At 40.3% G+C, this 20,381-nt stretch overlaps 1 protein-coding gene across 1 annotated transcript in view; it reads right to left on the reverse strand.

Annotated features, from left to right (window-relative positions):
- The window catches only part of Dgkk (diacylglycerol kinase kappa), a 130,704-nt gene that overhangs the window by 40,735 nt on the left and 69,588 nt on the right, over positions 1-20,381 (reverse strand). Inside the window, exons 5-13 of the mRNA XM_059251222.1 lie at positions 15,588-15,723; positions 15,051-15,157; positions 14,632-14,757; positions 12,968-13,070; positions 7,123-7,306; positions 6,399-6,507; positions 5,600-5,739; positions 4,707-4,788; positions 2,480-2,571 (exon numbers count right to left, since the gene is read on the reverse strand). Of these exons, the coding sequence (XP_059107205.1) occupies positions 2,480-2,571; positions 4,707-4,788; positions 5,600-5,739; positions 6,399-6,507; positions 7,123-7,306; positions 12,968-13,070; positions 14,632-14,757; positions 15,051-15,157; positions 15,588-15,723 (1,079 nt within the window). The remainder of the gene's footprint in view (positions 1-2,479; positions 2,572-4,706; positions 4,789-5,599; positions 5,740-6,398; positions 6,508-7,122; positions 7,307-12,967; positions 13,071-14,631; positions 14,758-15,050; positions 15,158-15,587; positions 15,724-20,381) is intronic.

A 20,381-nucleotide genomic window follows, 5' to 3' on the forward strand; every position in this document is an offset into this window, starting at 1 on the left:
ATGGGACTGACATAGGCACTCTGCATATATGTGACAGTTATGTAGCTTGGTCTTCTTGTGGGACTCCTAACAATGGGAGCAGGAGCTGTCTCTGACTCTTTAGCTGTTGTTTTTTTTTGGGGGGGGGACCTATTCCTCATACTGAGTTGCCTTGTCCAATCTTAATACAGGAGAGGTGTTTAGTCCTACCACAACTTGATATGTCATGCTTGATTGGCATTCATGGGAGGCCTGCCCTCTTCTGAACATAAATGGAGGAGGAGAAGATGGAGGGTGCAGAGGGGAGGTGGTGGGAGAGACGGGAAGGAGAGAAGGGAGGGGAAACTTTGATTGGGATGTAAAATAAATAAATTTTAAAAATAAGAATAAAATCAATTAGAAAAACTTTTAAATTTTATAAATAAATAAAAATAGAAATAGAAGATACAAAAAATAAATATGAAAATGGTTACATATGGGGAATATAGGGTTAAAGGACTTAAATGGAACAGGGTTGATAGATGGGACAGAGGAAGAGGGTAGTGAGTAGGTTAAAGAAAACTAAGGATGTATGACAAAACTATGGAAACCCACTTGTTAAGATAATTTAAAACTACAATTTTCAAAAGGAACAGTTAGAATGGAATTACACTACATGGATGAATGATGTCTTTCCCAGAAGACATGGCTCATTATTTAAAATCTCATTGCAAGGCATGAGATACCTCCCTAGGAGTTACTGGTCAGGGAGCACCAGTGGTCTCCAAAGCAGTACAAGATATTGCCTTTGCCCTTAGTTACCCACCATAACTACACGGTAAGATTCTATGAGGGAAAACGCCACATACTTGGGCTGCATGACATAGAGGAATCAATTCCAAAACACCTGGGAAACTTTCTCCTGCTGGTTGGTTACCTCTCACAGTGTCATAAGCTATGCAGGCTGCTGGGGAAGGAAAGACATCAATGACCTCATCCACCAGTGCTGGGGCCTGCATGCTACAATAGCATCCTGTGAGGCAAGATGTGCCCACAGATGTAAAAGTGGCATGACTGTTATGGGGTAACTAACTGTTTTATGATTGAAATTGAGGCCAGATCCACAGGAAGTCATTTCATACACGTTACTGTAGCCCTCTCAAAAGGCCACAGGTTGGAAGGTCGTAGACCCTAGGGTATAACCTGCTGATATGGTTTTGCTAAATGGTCATCTTGTCAAACTGCCTTCTAAATATTTGTTTAAATCTTACAGACCTGGACTGTTCTCAACCTTGGTCATTTGAGAAGCTTCTTTTTGCAGTGGGCAGCAGTTAATGTAGCATCTCTAACAAAAGTCAATGTGATGAGAAGAAAAGATTGATCGCACAGTACCAAAGAAGACACTTGTATTAATCCTACTACCACTAAAGCTCAGGGATATGGCAGAAGAGTGGAAAGGATGGAAAGGGTGCAGTGAAGTGCTATCTATCTTTTGGGCAGGACATGACTATTGTACTTAGGAGCTCATAGTAGCTGTGGATACCTTCAGAACATCAAGAGCGAGTAGATGATGACCATGGCCCACCCCTTACTGAGAAGCTATTGGTAGTGAACAGTTGCTGAAGGAGGGAGAATCACTGCTTTTGAGGATGTGGCCACTGATAGGTTTCCCATACTCTAGTGGTTGGCCACACACCCATGCGTATATGAGTAGCATTAACTGGATTAGTGGGTTATCAAAAAATAAAGACATATATTTAGGGTAGTATTGGGAGGAGGATGTGAGAGTCTATGAAGGGGTGAAATGGGGGTAAATAGAATTATATTTCATTGTATGCATACATGTATGAAATGTTCAAAAATAATATTTTAATAAGAAAAATCCTGATGCGTGGACAAGGAATGAGTCCCAGGATATGGTGTTAAATGAATCAAACATTTTATAAAACAATGCACATTATATGCTACCGCCCATTTAAAATGATTGCTAAAATTTGGGAATAATTAAACTACAGGGCTACCAAGCCACTAAGAAAAGTTTTGACTTTGTCAATGGAATGCATGGGAGACACTTGTGCTTTTGATTTTGGATTGTGTGGATAGGTAAACTCTAAAAATGAATAGAGCTTAAATTGGCAAATAATACAAATTTAAAAATAAAAAGCAAGCAAGCAGGTACCAGCAGGCACTGAAGAGCCCTTTTCCAGTGCCAAAGTAGAAAATAAGGGGTCTGCACTGTTGGATTATCTAGAAGGTTTTATGTCCCTTCTGTGGCCTTCTTTCCAAATACCTGCTTGCAATTTTGTCTCTGTTTTCAGCTGCATGACTCCTCACTCCAATCTTATCTTTTTTACCTTAAATTTTCCACTCAGGAAATCTGAGCTGAATGAAAATGATTAGAAAAGACAAATACATTCTTTCCTTGGCCTTGAACCCCTAAGCTATCAAAGTGAGCCTCATATATCATCACCTCCGAACAGCCTGTGATCCCCCAAAGGATGAGAAGCAGAGAAAGACTGACCTAGTGGCGATGATCACCTCGGTGGGGTTCTTGGCCTTCAAGACTTTGTTCAACTCAGTGGTTGCAGACTCCAAGTGCTGGATGGCAGCAGCCTAGGGGGAAACAGAGTGTTCAATCTCAGAAGCTTAGCACTGTGACTTACCATACTGCATCTCTTCAACCCACCCCTGACCATCTTTACCAGAAACTCAACTGCCTTTCTGGAAATAAACCCAAACAATTCTCGTTAAAAGTACCTAATGATAATCTTGGATCTAAAATCATTCTAAAAATGAGAGAGGAACTCAATGAAAAAAATCTCACATTATATAGATAATAAATAATAGATCTGTGATTCTGATTCATAACTTTCCAATACCAGAAGTTTACCTTTTGAATAAGATTGCTAACAATACAGTTTCCACTCATATAGTACTGAGTATGTAACTGACTGTGTTCTAAGTTATATGTACACATCATTTTTATGTGCTCTCAATATCTACCCTGAGAGGTCAAGATTACTTGTATGCCCATTTCACAGAAGAGAAAACTGAGGCACAAGAAAGGAATTATTGGGTAGCAGCTGTTAGATTTGATTCCAGGTAGTCTGACTCTTGAGCTGTATTCCCAATTACAAGTTATAATCCTTCCTATCACTTCCAGGTCCAAGCATCTGCCAAGTCCTTATAATCATACTTTCTCGGTGTTTCCAGTTTGTCCAATTCTCCTCACCTCTGTTGCCAAGGCACAAACCTCAGTCACCATCATCTCTAGTTTGAATAAAGTCAGCACTTCCCAATTGTTCTCCTTGCCTCTGATCTTTAGTCCTTGAGTTGCCTCCTCACACACCAGGGGCTACTACTCAGTGATGGGTAGTTGGTTGGGTATGTGATAAAGCAAATATAATGAGATTTCAATGGTGGATATTCCCATTTCCACTTCCCAATATATTTGGAAGTTTGTATAATAAGTAAGGTGTGGAAAAAAACAGGCTGGGGAGATGTCTCAGTTGGTAAGAGCACTTGCATTGAAAGAATGAGGAGCTGAGTTTGAATCCCCCGAACCCACATAAAAAAGCCAGCATAGTAATATACACCTGCAGTTCCAGTGATAATGAGATAGGAGGCAGAGACAGGCAGAGCCCTGGAATCTAGTCAGCTAGCTGGCCTTGCCTACACTGTGATATTCCAGGCCAATGAGAGACTCTAACAAAAGGGTGGAAGGTGCCTAAGGACCCAAACCAGAGGTCGTCCTTTGATCTCTTGTATGCTATGCACATGTACACCTATCCTACATCCATGCGAACAAAATCCCCCCCAAACTCTTCTAGAATTCTCATAAAAGAAAAATCTAAGTTTCTTACAGTGCTTTATTAGCCTTTTCTGGGTTGGTCCCTGATTACTTCTCTAGTCTCTCATTTTGTATGTTCCAGCCCTGGCCACTCTGCCCTGGACATTATGAATGCTTTTCAGTCCTGTTAATATGATACAGCCTTTCTGGTCTTCGGAACAGTATAAAAACAGGCCTGTGATAGTTTGAATAAGAATGGCCCCCATAGGTTCATATATTTAAATGCTTAGGGAGTAGCACTGTTTGGAAGAATTAGAAGGTGTGGTCTTGTTGGAGAAAGTGGGGCAGGAGGAAGTGGGCTTTGAGGTTTCAGACAATAATAGACTAAACCTCTGAAACTGTAAGCCAGCCCCAATTAAATGCTTTCTTTTATAAGAGTTGCTGTGGTCATGGCATCTCTTCAGCAATAGAAACCCTAACTAAGACAGGCCTCCTTTGTTCTTTTCACCTAGTTATTGCTGTTTCTTGGGTCTAACCTGAAATGGCACTCATTTTGGATGTTTTCCATGACATGTCACAGAGGGACATACAGACATACACGTAGCACTTTATCAAAACTTTACCTTTTCTACCTCTAAGTAGACTCTGAGCTCCACAACAACGAAGGCTTTATTATCCTTATCTCCTAATGTGTAAGAACGTTTACTAATACAGTACCTCATATATAGTAGTTACTCCACAAACAATTTTGAGTGAATGAATGAATAAATAACTAAAATTACTTACATCCCTAATGCCTAACATATCTGTAGTAAATAGCTGCTGATTAATGTCTCCTGTCCTCAGAGATCTCATCCTCATTGAGTCCATGGAAATACTACATATTCTTTCTAGGCTTTTCTTCATATTTCACTTGTGATAAAATGATTGCTCTGAATTATAGCTCACCAATAATTACCTCAAACTGTGGTATAGTCATTGCCTCCCGTCCTTTTATCAGTGGGAATTGTCTGGGGTATTCACGGATCATCACACTCCATCTAAAATAAAGTTTAAACACAAATATTATTTAGGTGTCTGCTAATTACAAGTGAAATCAGTGCTTCACAGTACAAGAAAGAGTTCAAACTACTTATGTGTTTGGGGAAGAGGGCTAGAGACTATACTCAAGCAGTATACCTAATCTCAAAGTATACATAAGAGAGGATTCTACTTCATGACATCCCTAGGTTAGTGTGATGGAAGGAATTTTTCTCAGGACTCTCAGAAATCAGTGTTTTTTTCAACCAGAGGTAGCACCATGAGCACCAGAAATATGTTTATGAAATACTTATGCCAGATCCTTGCTCAAGATCTACAGAATAAGAATCTTTGTCATGATCCCAGATTTGTATCTTGAAAACCCACACCTCACTATGAAAGTCCTATTTCTCAGGATATAGGATGACAATATTCTCTCTATTCTCTGGAGCAGAGAAAATATAAGCCAATTGGTGCTGAATCTCCTCCCCCACCCTTTTTTTAAAAGTTTCTCTGAGAGCCTGATAATACTAGAGTCTTTCTCAAGAGTAAGTACACTTCCACTGGACAAGTGATCATGCATTTTGGAGGACACTCAGCAAACTCTTGAAATGTATCCATGAAGCTCCTACTCTATGATCTTTAAGGGGGGAAGAGGGGCTTCTACAATATTTGAGGGATATATGGCTCTCTAGTTTCTCAATAGACAATACCTTCCAAATGAGCCTGTACTTTCCTCACAAGGGAAATGGCACTTCAAAGGGGGCTGGGTTCTGGACTAAGACGATAGAAATAGAAGGGGCATAAGTATACGGCCTTTTGGTCACTCACCTGTCTAAAATCCTCACGTGAGCCTGCTCTACTCTGCTGAAAATATCCAGTGGTGAGTCACTTTTATTCCAGAATGCTCCCCAGCCAAGGACACGAGAGAGGTCATTACCAGTTCCAAGTGGGATGATTGCCAGCTGACACTGCAAGAACAAAGAGAGACACTCATTCAGACAGTCCTTCCGCCATGTTTCCCTCACTGAAACACTTTGAGAAGGAATAGACAGGCATAGGCCTTACAGCCAGGGACTTTAAAGGATTTCTTTATAGTAAGTATAGCAGGAGGGGATTTGGAGTTGAATTGGACCTCATTCCTAATAATAATAATAATAATAATAATAATAATAATAATAATCTACTCAGTTTCTGGGTTATTGCAAAAGTCATAGCTATAGCTGTTTGAGTTGGAGTCCAGCAAGACAGATGCTGGATTCTGGATTCAGAAGAGCAAAGAGCTGCCTAGAGATGGGGAAAATTAGAGGAAAGTTTATGCCCCTCTAGAGACTCAGAGAAGAAAATCATTGCCCTCACAAGAAGAAAATTGGAACGTTCTTCTTTTTCACCTCTTTACTTTGAAGCCTAGAGAAGGCTCATTCTTTACGCCCATTCCTTTATTTCTCCTTCACTCAGATACAGAGAATTGTCTTAAGTGAGCATGTTTAGATTGGTCAGGTTAACTATTAAGCTTGTAGAAGACATGTTTGTAGATAGGATAAGTGCAGACTTGGGACTTCTTGGAATAGATAGCTCCACACCCCCCACTCTTTCTAGCAATAGTTAACTGACTCAGCCAGGGACTTACCCTATCATGCAATTCAAAGGCATCAATCGTAGATAAGACCCAGCTTACGCTGCCATCTCCACCACAAACCAGAACACGAAAACGAGCAAAGTTCTTGAACATACAGATGCTGCAAGGAGGAAGGAAAAAAATGAAATAATTTCATGAGTAATTGGAATTTATAAGTATTTCTTACAGTATGTCAGGACCTAAAGACTCCTGCTTTAGCACTCTTCTAACAAGGCCGCTCTGCCTTTTCTTTGCATTAGCCTCTGACTCTGTGTATATTTGTGACCCCAGCTTCACAAGGTAACCTCAGCAATCAGACCTTGCCTTAACTCATAGGATTGTGTGCTTAGCCTTCCTCTGGAAGCCACTAAGTCATCTGCTGAGTCTCAGGAAGAACACTTTGCATAGCTGTCACTGGCTCCCAGGAACCAGCACTGGATTGTCAAAGGATTCCATAAGAAAACAAGTCTGTAGTGACAGCCCCTTTGCTTCTTCCTCTGATGTCAAAGGGCACAGTTTTCTGTCTTGCCAATCAGAAAAAGTGAAGCAAGTTTGGGAGCAGGAAAAGGGACTGAAGAGATTTCTGGGAGAGGCCAAAAGGTAAAATATTCGAGTCATATATTTGTGTATCTGCCTGGGTACAAGCACTAATCCCAGAAAACAATTCTAGCCTAGAATGCAAAGGGGTAGTAGACTGTTCTGTATACCCAACCATACCACCTCAGCCCATGCTTACCCTGCTTCAGGTCCACCCTTCGCCAGGTCAAATACTTGAGACGGATTAAGATACTGCTTGAATTTTCGGAGAAAGACGATCCCTTGATGATCTCCACTTTTGGAGTTGATGAAGATGAGCAAGGGACAGGAACAAGTCAATGGCCAATCAAGATTCCAGAAGTCAGGCGATACCACTAATTGGCCTGATAAACACACAAGAGAAAAAGAAAAAGGGCAATTGAGACGAGATAAGAAATTATCTAGCATCACATATTTTACAGAGACTTCTGAGTACCATCCCCAATCCTTTGCTATAAAGGAGTAGAGGAAAAAGCTAGAACATCATTAAAAAGTGGAGTAAACTTGTTTGCTCTACTATTTCTGGGCATTCCCTATCATTTTCTGAGAAATTATTATATACCAGATATATTAGATATTATTAGGAATATAGCCCTTGACCTCAAGCCAGGGGGATGGACACATATACAAGTGAGCATGCTGGAAGACAATTAATGAAGAAATTGCTACACCAGCCAAAGATTTTTAAAACTTTGTGGGAAAAAATGAAAAAAAGATTGAGAGCCCAAGAGGAGGAGCAGCATTCAAGCTGGTCCACTCTGTCTGGTCCACCTCAGTTCTCACAGTGAGAATGGAGCAGGCCAAGAGAGAAGGGAAAGAAAAACAGCCATTAAACCAGGAGCTACCTAACAACACAGTTCCCAGCAGAATGATAGATCAATAGAAGGTAAAGCCAGAAACTTTAAAGTTCTCTAAGGCTTCTCTCGCATCTCTAAGGCTAACAAAGAGCGGTCTACATTATCACACCAATTCCATGGCAGAATGAGCCTACAGATAAATTGTATGAATGAGAGAGGGGTATTTAATAATCTCCAACATTGAAGTCACCCACAAAGAAGTAGGGTTATACTAGCCAAATAGTAGTCTAAATAGTCAAATCCTGCCAGCGTGTGGTAAGTCTTAAAGCCTATTGGCAAGGAGCTAGGCAGTGATAGTCTTCTGGGAGAGGGATTATCAACAAATACCAGGTCCTCAAACATCTGAGCTCATGGCTTGTTGGGAGTACTCCAGAAAAAATAAACATATAGGGCAAAAATCATGTTACTCACTCCTATGTAGGATGGGTATGCTGAACATTAAAAAAAACATCTGTTGTGCCTAGCAAAATCAAAGGTAGCTTCCTCTGTGGGCTGGCTCCCACTAAACTGGCTGCTGGTTTTGGAAGGCATCCTAAGCAGTTATGCACCACATTATCAGGGTCTTGCAGAACTTGCAACTACAAGAGGGATCTACTATCTTTCCTTAGCAGTATAGCTTGGATGTAATTACCTTCCATGAACAAATGCAATATACCCTTATCAGTAATTTTTAATGAAAGGTAAAATGCTATCATAATAGTAGTTCTGTCACATTAATTCATTCATGCATGCATTCATTCATTCAACAAATATGTACTGAGGATGTTATCTGTGCCCATTCTTGTTTATGTTGGTGGACAAAATACAATTCTTATTTTAATGAAGGCAAGATAAATATAAAAGGTAATGTGTTATGAAGAAAAAACATAGAAAGGGAGTGGGGATTGTTCTTTTAAACAATGTGGCCAAGGATAATTCTCTGGGAAGGTGATATTTAAGATGATATTCAAATAAATGGAAGGAGCGTGTAATGCAGACGTTTGGAGGAAGGGTGTGTGTGTGTGTGTGTGTGTGTGTGTGTGTGTGTGTGTGTGTGTAGAGGACAAGAAAAAGCACTAAGACCCTGAGAGGGTATTCTAGGTTGTCTGGGAATAGTGTGATTGTTAAAGAGTGAATGAGGGGGAAAGTTGAAGAGGATGACGTCAGAGAGATGACAGGGGCCAGATAATATGATATCAAGATGCTTTAAGAGGAAGCTATGTGAAAGAAATGTGAGATTGAGACTACAAAGTAAAACATTATAAGTCAGGTCACAAAATGTTCTTGCTGTATCCCAACAAATAATGCAGACCCCAAGATATATGGTTTGAATATGAAATATCTCCCACAGAATCATGTGTCCTCAGCTGGAGGTGCTAGTTTTTGGAAATCATGTAATCTTTAGAAGGTAGACATGTTGGAGAAAGTGGGCCACTGGGTTAGCAGGCCTTTTGAGGGTTATAGTCCAGCTGTCATTCAAGCCCCCATCTCTCTGATGCGAGTAAGCTCACATGTTGCTGCTACCATGGAATCACCCACTGCCATACTTTTCCCACCATGATGGACCAGACTTTATTCCTTCAAACTGTGAGCCAAAATACATCCTTCTGACTTTAAGTTGCCTCTTGTGATGTATATGTTCACAGCAATGAGAAAAGTAACTAATACACCAACTGAGATGAGGGATATAAGAAATTGAGATCAGAGAGAGGATAGATGCAAGATTTTCTTATAAAGAATTTGTATTTTTTTAGAGAAAACGACTGGCCTATGTGAATATATTTGCCAGTCAAGAATTAAGAAACAAGAAAGTGGGGATTTAGCTCAGTGGTAGAGCGCTTGCCTAGCTCTACGGTTCAGTCCTCAGCTCCAAAAAAAAGAAAGAAAGAAAGTGAAAATTATGTTAATGGTATCTATAAGTTAAATAACCATGAGAATAGAGAGGAAATAATTGTTTTAGAAGCATCTTATGAGAAAATAGTATCATGGCAGAAGCCTTATTAGGGCCTGTTTTACTAGGACATCAAAATTGAGTTCCGTACATTTCTGTATTAAATGTTTTGCTAAATACACTTTAGTAATAATGAAAAATTGAGAAATGAGGAGGAAACACATTAGGTAACTTGTCTAAGATCAGACAGTAAATGATGAAGCATGTTCATAGGACTAGTAGCATAGAAAGCATTGGAGAACTTTCAGTAATGCAAATGATTGGGCCTCACCCAGGTGTACTGAATCAAAATCTCTGAGGGTGGGGCCCAAAACCTGTGTTTTAATAAATCCTTCTCAATGAATCTGATGCATGCTCACGTGTAACAACCACTGTGTGAGTTCTTACTTTATTGCATAGGAAGTAATTAACTTGCCGAGGTGAGGAGACCATTATAGAAGCAACAGAAGATAATACTTGATTTAAGCTGGACCCTAAAGGAATTTACTAAATAGGCTGTGTAGAGAAAAGTGGCTAATTGAGTAATTAGAGGCCTTGCCAATCAATTGAAGCCCATTGACTGACTCAATGAACACAGGAATGGATGCCACAACACCACTGTCAAAGGCTGCCTCAGAAGGATGTCATCTGGTTGCTGGAGAAAGGCTTTCCAGCTTGGCTGAGAGGTTGGGGCAGATTAACAATACCACCATTAAGATTCTATGACTGAGAAATACAGAAGATTCCCCTAGAATGGAACAGCTCAAAAGGAAACCTACTCTTTTTTTTTTTTTTTTTTTGGTTTTTCGAGACAGGGTTTCTCTGTGTAGCTTTGTGCCTTTCCTGGAACTCGCTTTGGAGACCATGCTGGCCTCGAACTCTTGAAGGGCTTATTTGTGAAGGCTAAAAAGCCCAGGAATAGTCCAGAAGAAAGGGAGTTCTTTAAAGCCTTTTTTGAGGAAGTCCAGGCTAAATAATGCATGGTAGAAAAAGGGGTTGTTGGTGTGATATCCAAGTGGACCAAGATTGCTGCTACATAGAAGCCAAAATTAAAAGATGCTTCATAGCACACTAGATGACACAAAGTAACAGCCTAGTCCATCAATTCTATGTAAAAGAAAGCAATGCCATTAGTTGATCCATAAAAAGAATCAGAAGTGGTGTCGGACAAAATAACCTTACAATGGATATAACCAATGTCTGAAAGGACAGAAAGCACAGAGCATATTTGACTTGGGCACAAACAATAGTTCTATCTCCATTAATATACAGTTGGGATGATTTTGTGGGATGCTAACTATCTCCAGATACTAGTGAAGGAAACAGGAGCACAAAACTAAGCTTGTAGGTTGACTTCTATCCTCAGAGATGCTTCCTCCTGCAGCAGATGGGAATAAGTACAGAAAGCCAGAGCCAGACACTATGCAGAGAGATATCTAGGAACACACAGGTCTAAATGGGATGTCTCCATCAAATTCCTCCCCTCAGAGCTCAGGAAACCCACACAGGAGAGGAGGGAAAAAAGAGTGCAAGAGCCAGAGTTGATGAAGGACCCCAGGAGAACAAGGCCCTCTGAATCAACTGAGCAAAGCTCACATGAACTCACAGAGACTGAAGCAGCATGCACAGGGCCTGCACGGGTCTGCACCAGGTCCTTTTTGTATATATTATAGCTTTCAGTGTAGTGTTTTATAGGAGTCTTGAGTGTGTGAATGATTGGGCCTCTGACTCTTGTATCTTCTTTGTTGGTCTGTCTTGTTCAAATTTGATGTGATTTTTTTTTATCTTATTATATTTTATTTTGTTATGTTTTATTGTTATCTCTTAGAAGTCTGCTCTTTTTCTAATGAGAGACAGAAAGGGAGTGTTTCCAGATAGTAGGGGAGGTGAGGAGGAACTGGAGGAGAGGAGGGAGGAGAAACTGTAATCAGGATATACTGTATGAGGAAAGAGTCTATTTTCGATAAGAGGGGGGAAATAGATGAATGGTAACGACGCAAGAAAAACAGTAGGTTGGTTTCATGCGTGGCCTGAAGTTGCTCAGATGATTAGCTTCTTACTTTCCCCCATGTGTTAATTCTACCTTCCCCAAGCCTCTTCATTCTTCTATCTAGTCAACCATCTCTCATTGATCAAGTTACCAATTGCTTTTCCTCTTTAGTCAATTGTCTAGTGGGTGATGTTATGAAGATAAATATTTGAAAAATCTGAGAATGGTGTGTTCACGCATCTTTGAGTGAATTTAGCTTTGTGTCTTTATATGGCACTATGAGGCACATGCTTACACTTGCCTTCAGAAACCTCTGGAAATGGTTCATTCAGTAGCCTGAGGTTTGTCCTCACCTGTATTTTTTGTCAATATTTCTAACACTTGGTTGATATCCAAGTGTCTCTATTATTTCTTTGATACTTAATATATGCTCCATTCAATTGTTATTGTGGTGTTATACCAAGACCCTGAATTCATCATGATTACTTGCTGTACAGTGTCTATTTTAGATCTCGCTTTGTAGGATTCCAGAACCTTGTAAAAAAGAACTTTCAATAAATCACTATTGTCCAGGAAGTGATGAAATATCAGTGAAGAGTACTGGGGCAATAACCATGCTAGTTTCATATCTGGTAACAATTTTGGTTTTAGTTTCCATTTTAAAAATAATATAACCTAAGCTTTCAATAGTTTTTGAAACAGGTTCAAAAAATCTATGAAACTTATTGCCTAGATTAGGTAGTATTTGAAAATATAAAAAAAGTTAAGAAAGCTGAAATTAACTTTGAACAGTCAGAAACAATTTTGACAGTCTACAGATAACATGCCCATATACAGTACACATACACCAAAACACAACATTTGCCACTACAAAGTTTGAAGGATTAACTGTTAGCTTTTTGATGCACACATACAAATTCCCATTCCCCCCAAATATTTTACTACTTGTGCAGAATAATTCCTGCCCTTCTTCCCAGCCCTTATCCACCCCTCCCTCCCTCCCTCCCTCCCTCCCTCCCTCTCTCCCAACCAACCTCCCTCCCTCCCTCTCCCAACCAACCTCCCTCCCTCCCAACCAACCAACCTCTCTCCCCTCCCTCCCTCCCAACCAACCTCTCTCCCTCCCTCCCTCCCTCCCTCCCTCCCTCCCTCCCTCCCAACCAACCTCTCTCCCTCCCTCCCTCCCTCCCTCCCTCCCTCCCTCCCTCCCTCCCCAGGGTGTTTCTGAAGTAAAAGTCAATCTACTCACCATCGCCTCTGGGGTCGCTCAGCGCGGTTGGCGGCACGATGGCTGAGCGACGACTTCCAAAGGAACATTCCTTGGAAAACCGCTTCTGGCAGGCCCCGTGCACCTGAAACGATAAGAGCACAAGAGAAAAAGGAGGGGGAGAGAAAAGAAGAACATTGGTTAGTCTTTAGTTCCATCTCAAGAATTAGACTTTGTAAATTTTAAGTCTCCCTTTCTGAAATTTTGTACTATCTACATAAACCTTAATCTACCTAACACTGCCCCACCCCATTCTATTGTGAAACTGCAATATCCCTGAGTGTGCAGAACTCTGGCCCTTTCAAGGGAGTCTTTCTGAAGATTCCCAGCTACAGGTACTGAGATGTCACCAGCCTTAGGACACAATCTTAGTAGCCTGCAGAATGGGAAATTTAGTTGCATTTCAAAAGTCCTAGTCTTGATAAGACGTTTATACTTCAATCTTTAGAACAACGGTATGTGGGAATGGGAAATTTAGTTGCATTTCAAAAGTCCTAGTCCTAATAAGACGTTTATACTTCAATCTTTAGAACAACGGTATGTGGCAGGAAAAGCATCACTGAGCTCATTTTAGAGATGAACATATGGGAAAGCCCACAGAGGTACAGGGTCTTACCAAGGGTCACATAGCTGGGAAATGTCAAAGCAGACTTCCCCACAAGTTGCCATTCTTCCTAGATTTCAGACCTCTTCAGTTCCACATTCTAAACAACTACACTTTCTAGGGACATGAGCCTGGCAGGGTTATTCAGAGCCAGTGGACAGACTCTTCAGTGAGGAAGCTTACTTCAGTTTCTTCTTGTCTTGGAAAACTCAGTTTTAGAGAAGCATCTAAGTTTGGAAAGTCAAGATCAGAGTCTTCCAATCTCTGTGATATTGATGTTTTCTGGCCCAGATAGTTCCTTGTTATAGGATACTATCTCATGCACTGTAAGTTTTGAAGAATCCACTAGGTATCAGTTGCATCCTTCCTGTCCAGTCTAGTTTTGGCCATCAAAAATGTCTCCGGGATCTCGCAAAAGGTCTCCTGGAGTTAAAATTATCCTCAGTTGAAGTTCAAAGATATGGTAGTGTTGTAGTTAGGAATATAGTCTTATCAGAATTATATGTTAATCAAGACTTTGTATTTTTGCTGGCTATATGACCTTTAGTTCACCTTTCTGAGCCACATACTACTCATCTGTAAAATGGGGGCAATGAGGCTTAGTTCAACGTTGTTCTAAAGACTGAGATCATGAATAGAAGATAATCAGTACATAGTAACAATGATAATTTGTTATCATTATTACTAACCATTAATTAAGGTTATAAATTCCTAGCAGGTAATGAATGAGGGAGGAATCCTTTCTTAAGGAGAGACTCCAGAATTTATTTCTAATTGCTCATATTGTCATTTGAGAATTCATCTTTTCTCATTGCCAAGATGGCTTCATCAATTAAGAAGCATCAGATTACGAACACTTTAATAGATTCCATAGCCATATACGACAGGGAAGTTACTGGGCTCTGTACAATGGAATCTATATAATGCATTTTGGTGTAAGGGCCTCTGAGACCTATATATCCTTGTATAGTTACAATCTCCAATCTACCTCTTCTCTAGAAATAAATGTCTTTAAGTATCAAAGATATGAAAAGACACCCACCGTAGAATCACACCAGAGGCAGCGGAAAGCTTGACGTCTTTGATGACTCCTGCAGCTCCCATGACATACTGCGCACTGAGAGCTGGCAGGTATATTTCCTTCTACCCATTGATGAGGCATTGTTTGCTGAAGTGGAAAAAAAGCAAAAGACAGAAATTAGAGATAAAAGAAGGAACAGCTGGGATAATTATACTACCCATGGAGAACATTAGATAAGTCTCATGGACCTGCCCTCAATGCTACTAGCTAATGAAAGGTGGGGGTTCGGATTTAACTCATGATATTCTTTAGGTCATTGGATTCTGTGGAAGAGACTACTTTGCTTGTCTAATTTCAGGGAGAATTCTTCCTGTCCCTGTGTGTCATGACTTTCAAAGAGTCGGGGAAAGTGTCTGTGGGAGGATATGGCTGGTACTTACTATTTCATCAGCGGGTAGAAGGAGGTCATCAGTTAAAGACAAAGTATTCCACTTGCAGTCTTTTCCTGCTCTCAACGCACACATTTTGTGTGATTTCACATTGCAGACTGTGAAAGGAGGAAGAAAAAATAGGTGTGAGTCTAGTGGCAATAAAACTTCTAATTCCCTTCCCTAAGCTTCTCTGGAGGTTAGATTTCAAGAGCTTTCTAAATAGTTTTGACCCACTTCCAAAGGCCTACTTCTAATATGAACCAGTTCCTTTTGATTATTCATTTTACATTAAAATTAATAGTAGGAAAGAAGTAACTTCTGACTTTTCAATCCTTCTGACCATATAGTCCCACCTTCCTATATCCAACCCTCTATTTTTATTCACGAGAACACCCCTTCATGCTGGTTTCTCTTTCCCTCCCTTGGGATTAACTTCACCCAAGAACCAAAGGCTTAGACTGGACCTGTAATACTAACGCCATAGGAGCCCCTTCGTGCCTAGCTCTATCCAGTGAGCTCTGCTTTCTAAAGCAGTCAGAAAGGTACCTTCACAGATGATGACATCTCGAGATAAGGCAGGAATGTTCCGGTGACAAACATTGCAGAACTGAGTCCAAGGACTACTGCTGGAATACCAGCAGTGCATTCCAATAAGGAAAGGGTTGTTTTCGGCTGCAGGGATCTAAAGCAAAAAAAAATAAATAAATAAATAAAGAGAAGAAAGAATGGAGGGTTAAGCACAGCCATGGAGTCAGGAAGACCAGAAAAGCGGCTGCTAGCACTAAAAGAGCCCGCAATGTAGGTGTCAAAGCGTGTGAAGGAGAGGGCTGGCAGGTACAGGCCTCACTTTTTGTTTTCATTTCATTTTGTTACTGGCTACAGAAGGGAAAAAGACATAGATGGGAATAATCTCAAGTAGGATCTGAAGACAGAGCAAAGATCTTTCTATTCCTTGCTCAAGCTCTATATTAGTTTAGTCCAAGTAAAATTTATTCGGATTGGTCTTGGCTCTCTAAATAGAAAGCAACAGAAAGGAGAGAGTTGGAAGTTGAGGGTATCCAAATGCTCTGACAAAGAAAAGCAGGTAGCAGGGCTCACACACAGAACTGAGGAATACCTGCGAGGCTGTAGCTCTTCCTCATAATACAGCTGCCAAGTGAGCAGAACGTTGCTTTACTTGGACGACACTTGAAAGACCATTAAATCCTTTTCTCATGAGCTTTTCCTGTTTTTGAAAACCACGCTTTGACTGCCTACAGCAGTTTCTTGGTTAATCATTTTAATTCATCCACTAAGTTATTAAACAAATGTTTCCTGAATCGCTACTATATGCTTATAACTTTTCAAGGCATTTTAGATATAATCAGTAATAAGACACAGTCCCTGCCCTAATGGCATTCTGTTTAGTGTCTTCTTTCATACTAATTGCTTTGATATTTTTGTTATCCTGTCTGTGAACACAGCACTTGCATATCACAGCCTGATTTTCACCTCTACAGGAAAGGCATAGTCATGTATCAGGAATGGTTTAGTTGTATGGATGCATAGGCACTGAATTCCCCCTGACTTTGTTCTGTGTATATTTTCACAGGACTTTCCCTGTATTTTCTCTCTCGTTCTCATGAATGTCTCACTTTCTTCTCTGCCATTTTTAAAAAAGAGTTTAGACAAAGACTCATAACGGTTCTTTATTCTTGTCAATGCATAATGGGTTGTGCGTACAAAGGCATGGTAAGATTTTGAAAGAACAATACATTCTCCCAGATGCATGTTGACAACAGTCTATTTAGGGGTTGCTGCTGAGGGCTGAAACTTAAGTTCAAACTTAGTCCATTTATTGGAATTACCCATCCAAGACATAGCCTGCACACAGTACTCTCTGATCTCTATTCCCCCTGGGCATGCTGGTTATGTGTTAAACTACTGTTGAACTGAAACAAAAGTTTTCTTTGGTAGAAAAAGCTACTCTGACAAGCTAACAATTTGGAATTGCTTTGTGATTGGAATTTTATTGTATGCTGACACCTAGGTCTAGGAACACCGGAATAGAAGGCAGAGAGAGAGTCTTGACATTGGTACTCTGAGCTCACAGTTCCTTTCTATTCCCAAGGCTGCTGTCTATAACTAAACAAACATCTTTCTTCCTTCCATTTTCCTTCTCTTCCCTCCTCCACATTACTAGGAACCTATGACTATATACTGTGTAACGTAATAAGCACCAGAGCGACAGAGATCACTAAGTCACATATATCAAGGAACTCGGTCTACTGGAGGAAACAAATCCTCAAAATGATAGTCATAGCATTGAGAAGATAAGTTTTTAAAGACTGTACAAGGCTCTACAGGACCAAGTAGAAGAAATGAAGAACTCCACCTGGGTATCTTGATTATGGATTAACTATAAAGGAATACATATTTAATGGATATTGCTTAGGTTCAGTTGTTAAGGAAATGGAATTTATATCCATCATGTTCATCTTATTCTGTGAGTAAAGTTTGATGCATCCAGACCTGGATGAGTATGTGTGGTAGTTTGAATTGTATGTCCTCCCAAATATGTTCAAGTTCTAACCTTTGGTACCTGTGAATGTGACTTTATTGGGAAACACTATCTTAGCATATGTAACCAAGTGGGACTTACTTCGAGGACTGCTGTCTTTATAAGAATAAGAAAATATGGAAAGAGATGTAAGAGAGAACACCTTGAGATAATATAGAGTACACAGATACACAGGAGAAAGCATCATGTGACAGTGGGGGCAGAGATTCAATAATGTAGCTGCAAGTCAGTAGAAAGAGGCAAAGAAAGATCCTCTTCCTAGAGACCCTAACCCTTTCATTAACTAAAATCCAGATCTCTACCTGCTAGAAATAGGAGAAAATAACTGCTGTGTCAGTCCACTCAGTTTTTGTTTGTTACAGCAGCCCTGGAAAATGAATACAGATTTTCAAATCGAGATGTACCTGTTTCTGCATCAGATATTAAAAATATGGAACTGGTTTTACAGTTTTGCCTAGTATATAAATACTATGATTTTTGAGACAGATGATATTGAAAAGACCATACTGCTTTGAGAATGTCGTTAGAAATATGAACTGCTTCTGGTACAGTCTCTGATGAAAACAAGAAGCATTATAGGAGAGTGGCAGGGAGATGATAGATACAGTTTAGAATGGAAGAGAACCATTTCATCATACTGTTGAATGAAAAACAAAAAGTGTTCAAATGATGAGCTTGAACCTTGAGCTGACAAAACTTCCAAGCAAACTATGAAGGGACAGTCTGGTTTCTCTCTACTGCTTGTGCAAAATGCACCAGGAAAGAGATATATTGCTGTGGGAACCTTTCTTACTCTACTTGGCTTTCCATAGCAAAATCCACAGACTGGGTGGCTTAAACAGCAGAAAGCTGTCTTCTCACTGTTAGGAGATGGGGAAGGTCAAAAGCAAACAGTCAACCAATGTAGTTCCCAAGGGCCTCCTTCATGCATGGATGTGGTCACTTTCTCACTATCTGCTCACATGCCTTTTACTTAATAAAGGCATATGAAGAAAGAAAGAGATCTTTGGTTTTTTCTCATGAGGCCATCAGTCCTAATAGATTTAGTCCCTGGCCTTATGGTTCCATTTGACCTCAACCATCCCCTTCAAGTCTTATTTCTAAGCACAGTCACAATTAGGGATTAAGCTTCAACATACGACTTTGAGGTAGGGTTACAGTTTAGCTCACAAAAGATCTATTAAGTAAACAGTTGCCAGAACTTGAAGATTTGGCAACTTCTCAACCTATCCATATTTCAAGCACAAAACAGTGCACTCTGGAGTGAACATCTAGGGTATGGGTAGAAAAAGGTTTTCTGGAGAGATTCATCGTGGGACATGAGGTTGAAATCAGCTATCTCAGCAGAATACTGTCACCATGGACTGAAAGGCTCAGACACAAGACTCAACAAAAGAAGGTTGTGAGACTTCTGAGACACGACAGCATCAAAGTGGAAAGAAAGCTGTTTAGCTGAGAACTCGCAGTATTCCTTCTGGAAAATAGAAAAATGGGTTCCAATGATGACTTGGAGGCCAGCGATGCTGTTGAGAGGCTCAAATTTGTTGTTCTTGCCAATATAGGAGTATGGGCCTACTGGAGGAAGTCATTGCCTCTTTCATTCCAGAGGAAGGGGTTGCCTCCTAGAGTCCAGAAGGTGAGGCCCCATTTTTAGCTACAGGTGGGCTGAGAGAGTGAAGCCAGGAGACAACACTGAGCCACAGATAATTAGCTGCAGGCCTCTAAACCTAGTGGAACTTGCTTTTCTGGGTTGCCAGCTTTCTATAGACCAGCAGTCCTTCTAGTTCTTCTATTTTTTCCCTTTCAGAGTGGGAATGTCTATCCTCCACTACTTCCCATATGGGATTTGAGAAGCAGATACATTGTTTTTGAGGTGTCACATGTCCACAGGTTGAGGAGAAATACTGCCCCCAAAACGAACATACACAGAGTACAGAAAGGAAAATATAAAGAGTCTTGCTGGTGCCTTACTGGTATTCTTATAAAAAGAGAGAAATTTGAATACAGACACATACAGAGAGAAGAACTTGGGAAGATACAAAACAAAGAGACACACGGGAAAGCACAGTGTGATGGCTGAGGCAGGGACCGGAATGGTATGCTACAAGTCCAAGAACTTCCAGTAACTACCAAAGCCTAGGAAGAGGCAAAGGATTCTTCCCTAAGACTGTCGGAGAGACATGACAGACTCTGATGTCAGACTTCTGGCCTCCAAAATCAGAGAAGACATTGCTGGTTTTGTTTTTTACATTTCTCCAATGTAAGAGAATACATTTGGGGCTTTTTGTTTTTATTTGGATTTGTTTTGCTATAAAGCAGGGTTTCACGTAGTCCAGGCTGTCCCCAAATTTGCTAGTTAGCTGAGGATGACTTTGAACTTCTCTTAAGTGATAAGACTATAGGGATTTATAAATTACACCCAATTTGTAAATTTGTGTGTTTTAAGTCCCAAAGTTTTTGGTAATTTGTTACAGCAGCCATGGACTGGCTTAGTATGTCACTACAGGCATTTCTATTTGCTGATACAAATTTTTAAAAATCGAATTTGAAGACAGATTCAAAACTGTAGCAGGCATACAAACTGCTAAGAAAGGTGAGTTGCCTTGAAGTTTTCAGAGCCTAATTGTTGGGTATTTGTGTTTGATTTTTATCATCTTGAAAATACACACCCCATTGCTCTGATCAGACTCTTATTGGCAATAGATTGAATATTTGTGTAACACCCCCACTCTACTGAAATCCTCACTCTTAATGTGGTTGTATTACCAGAGGACCTTTGG

This window comes from Peromyscus eremicus, chromosome X (assembly GCF_949786415.1).
Source record: "Peromyscus eremicus chromosome X, PerEre_H2_v1, whole genome shotgun sequence".
Lineage (NCBI taxonomy): Eukaryota > Metazoa > Chordata > Mammalia > Rodentia > Cricetidae > Peromyscus > Peromyscus eremicus.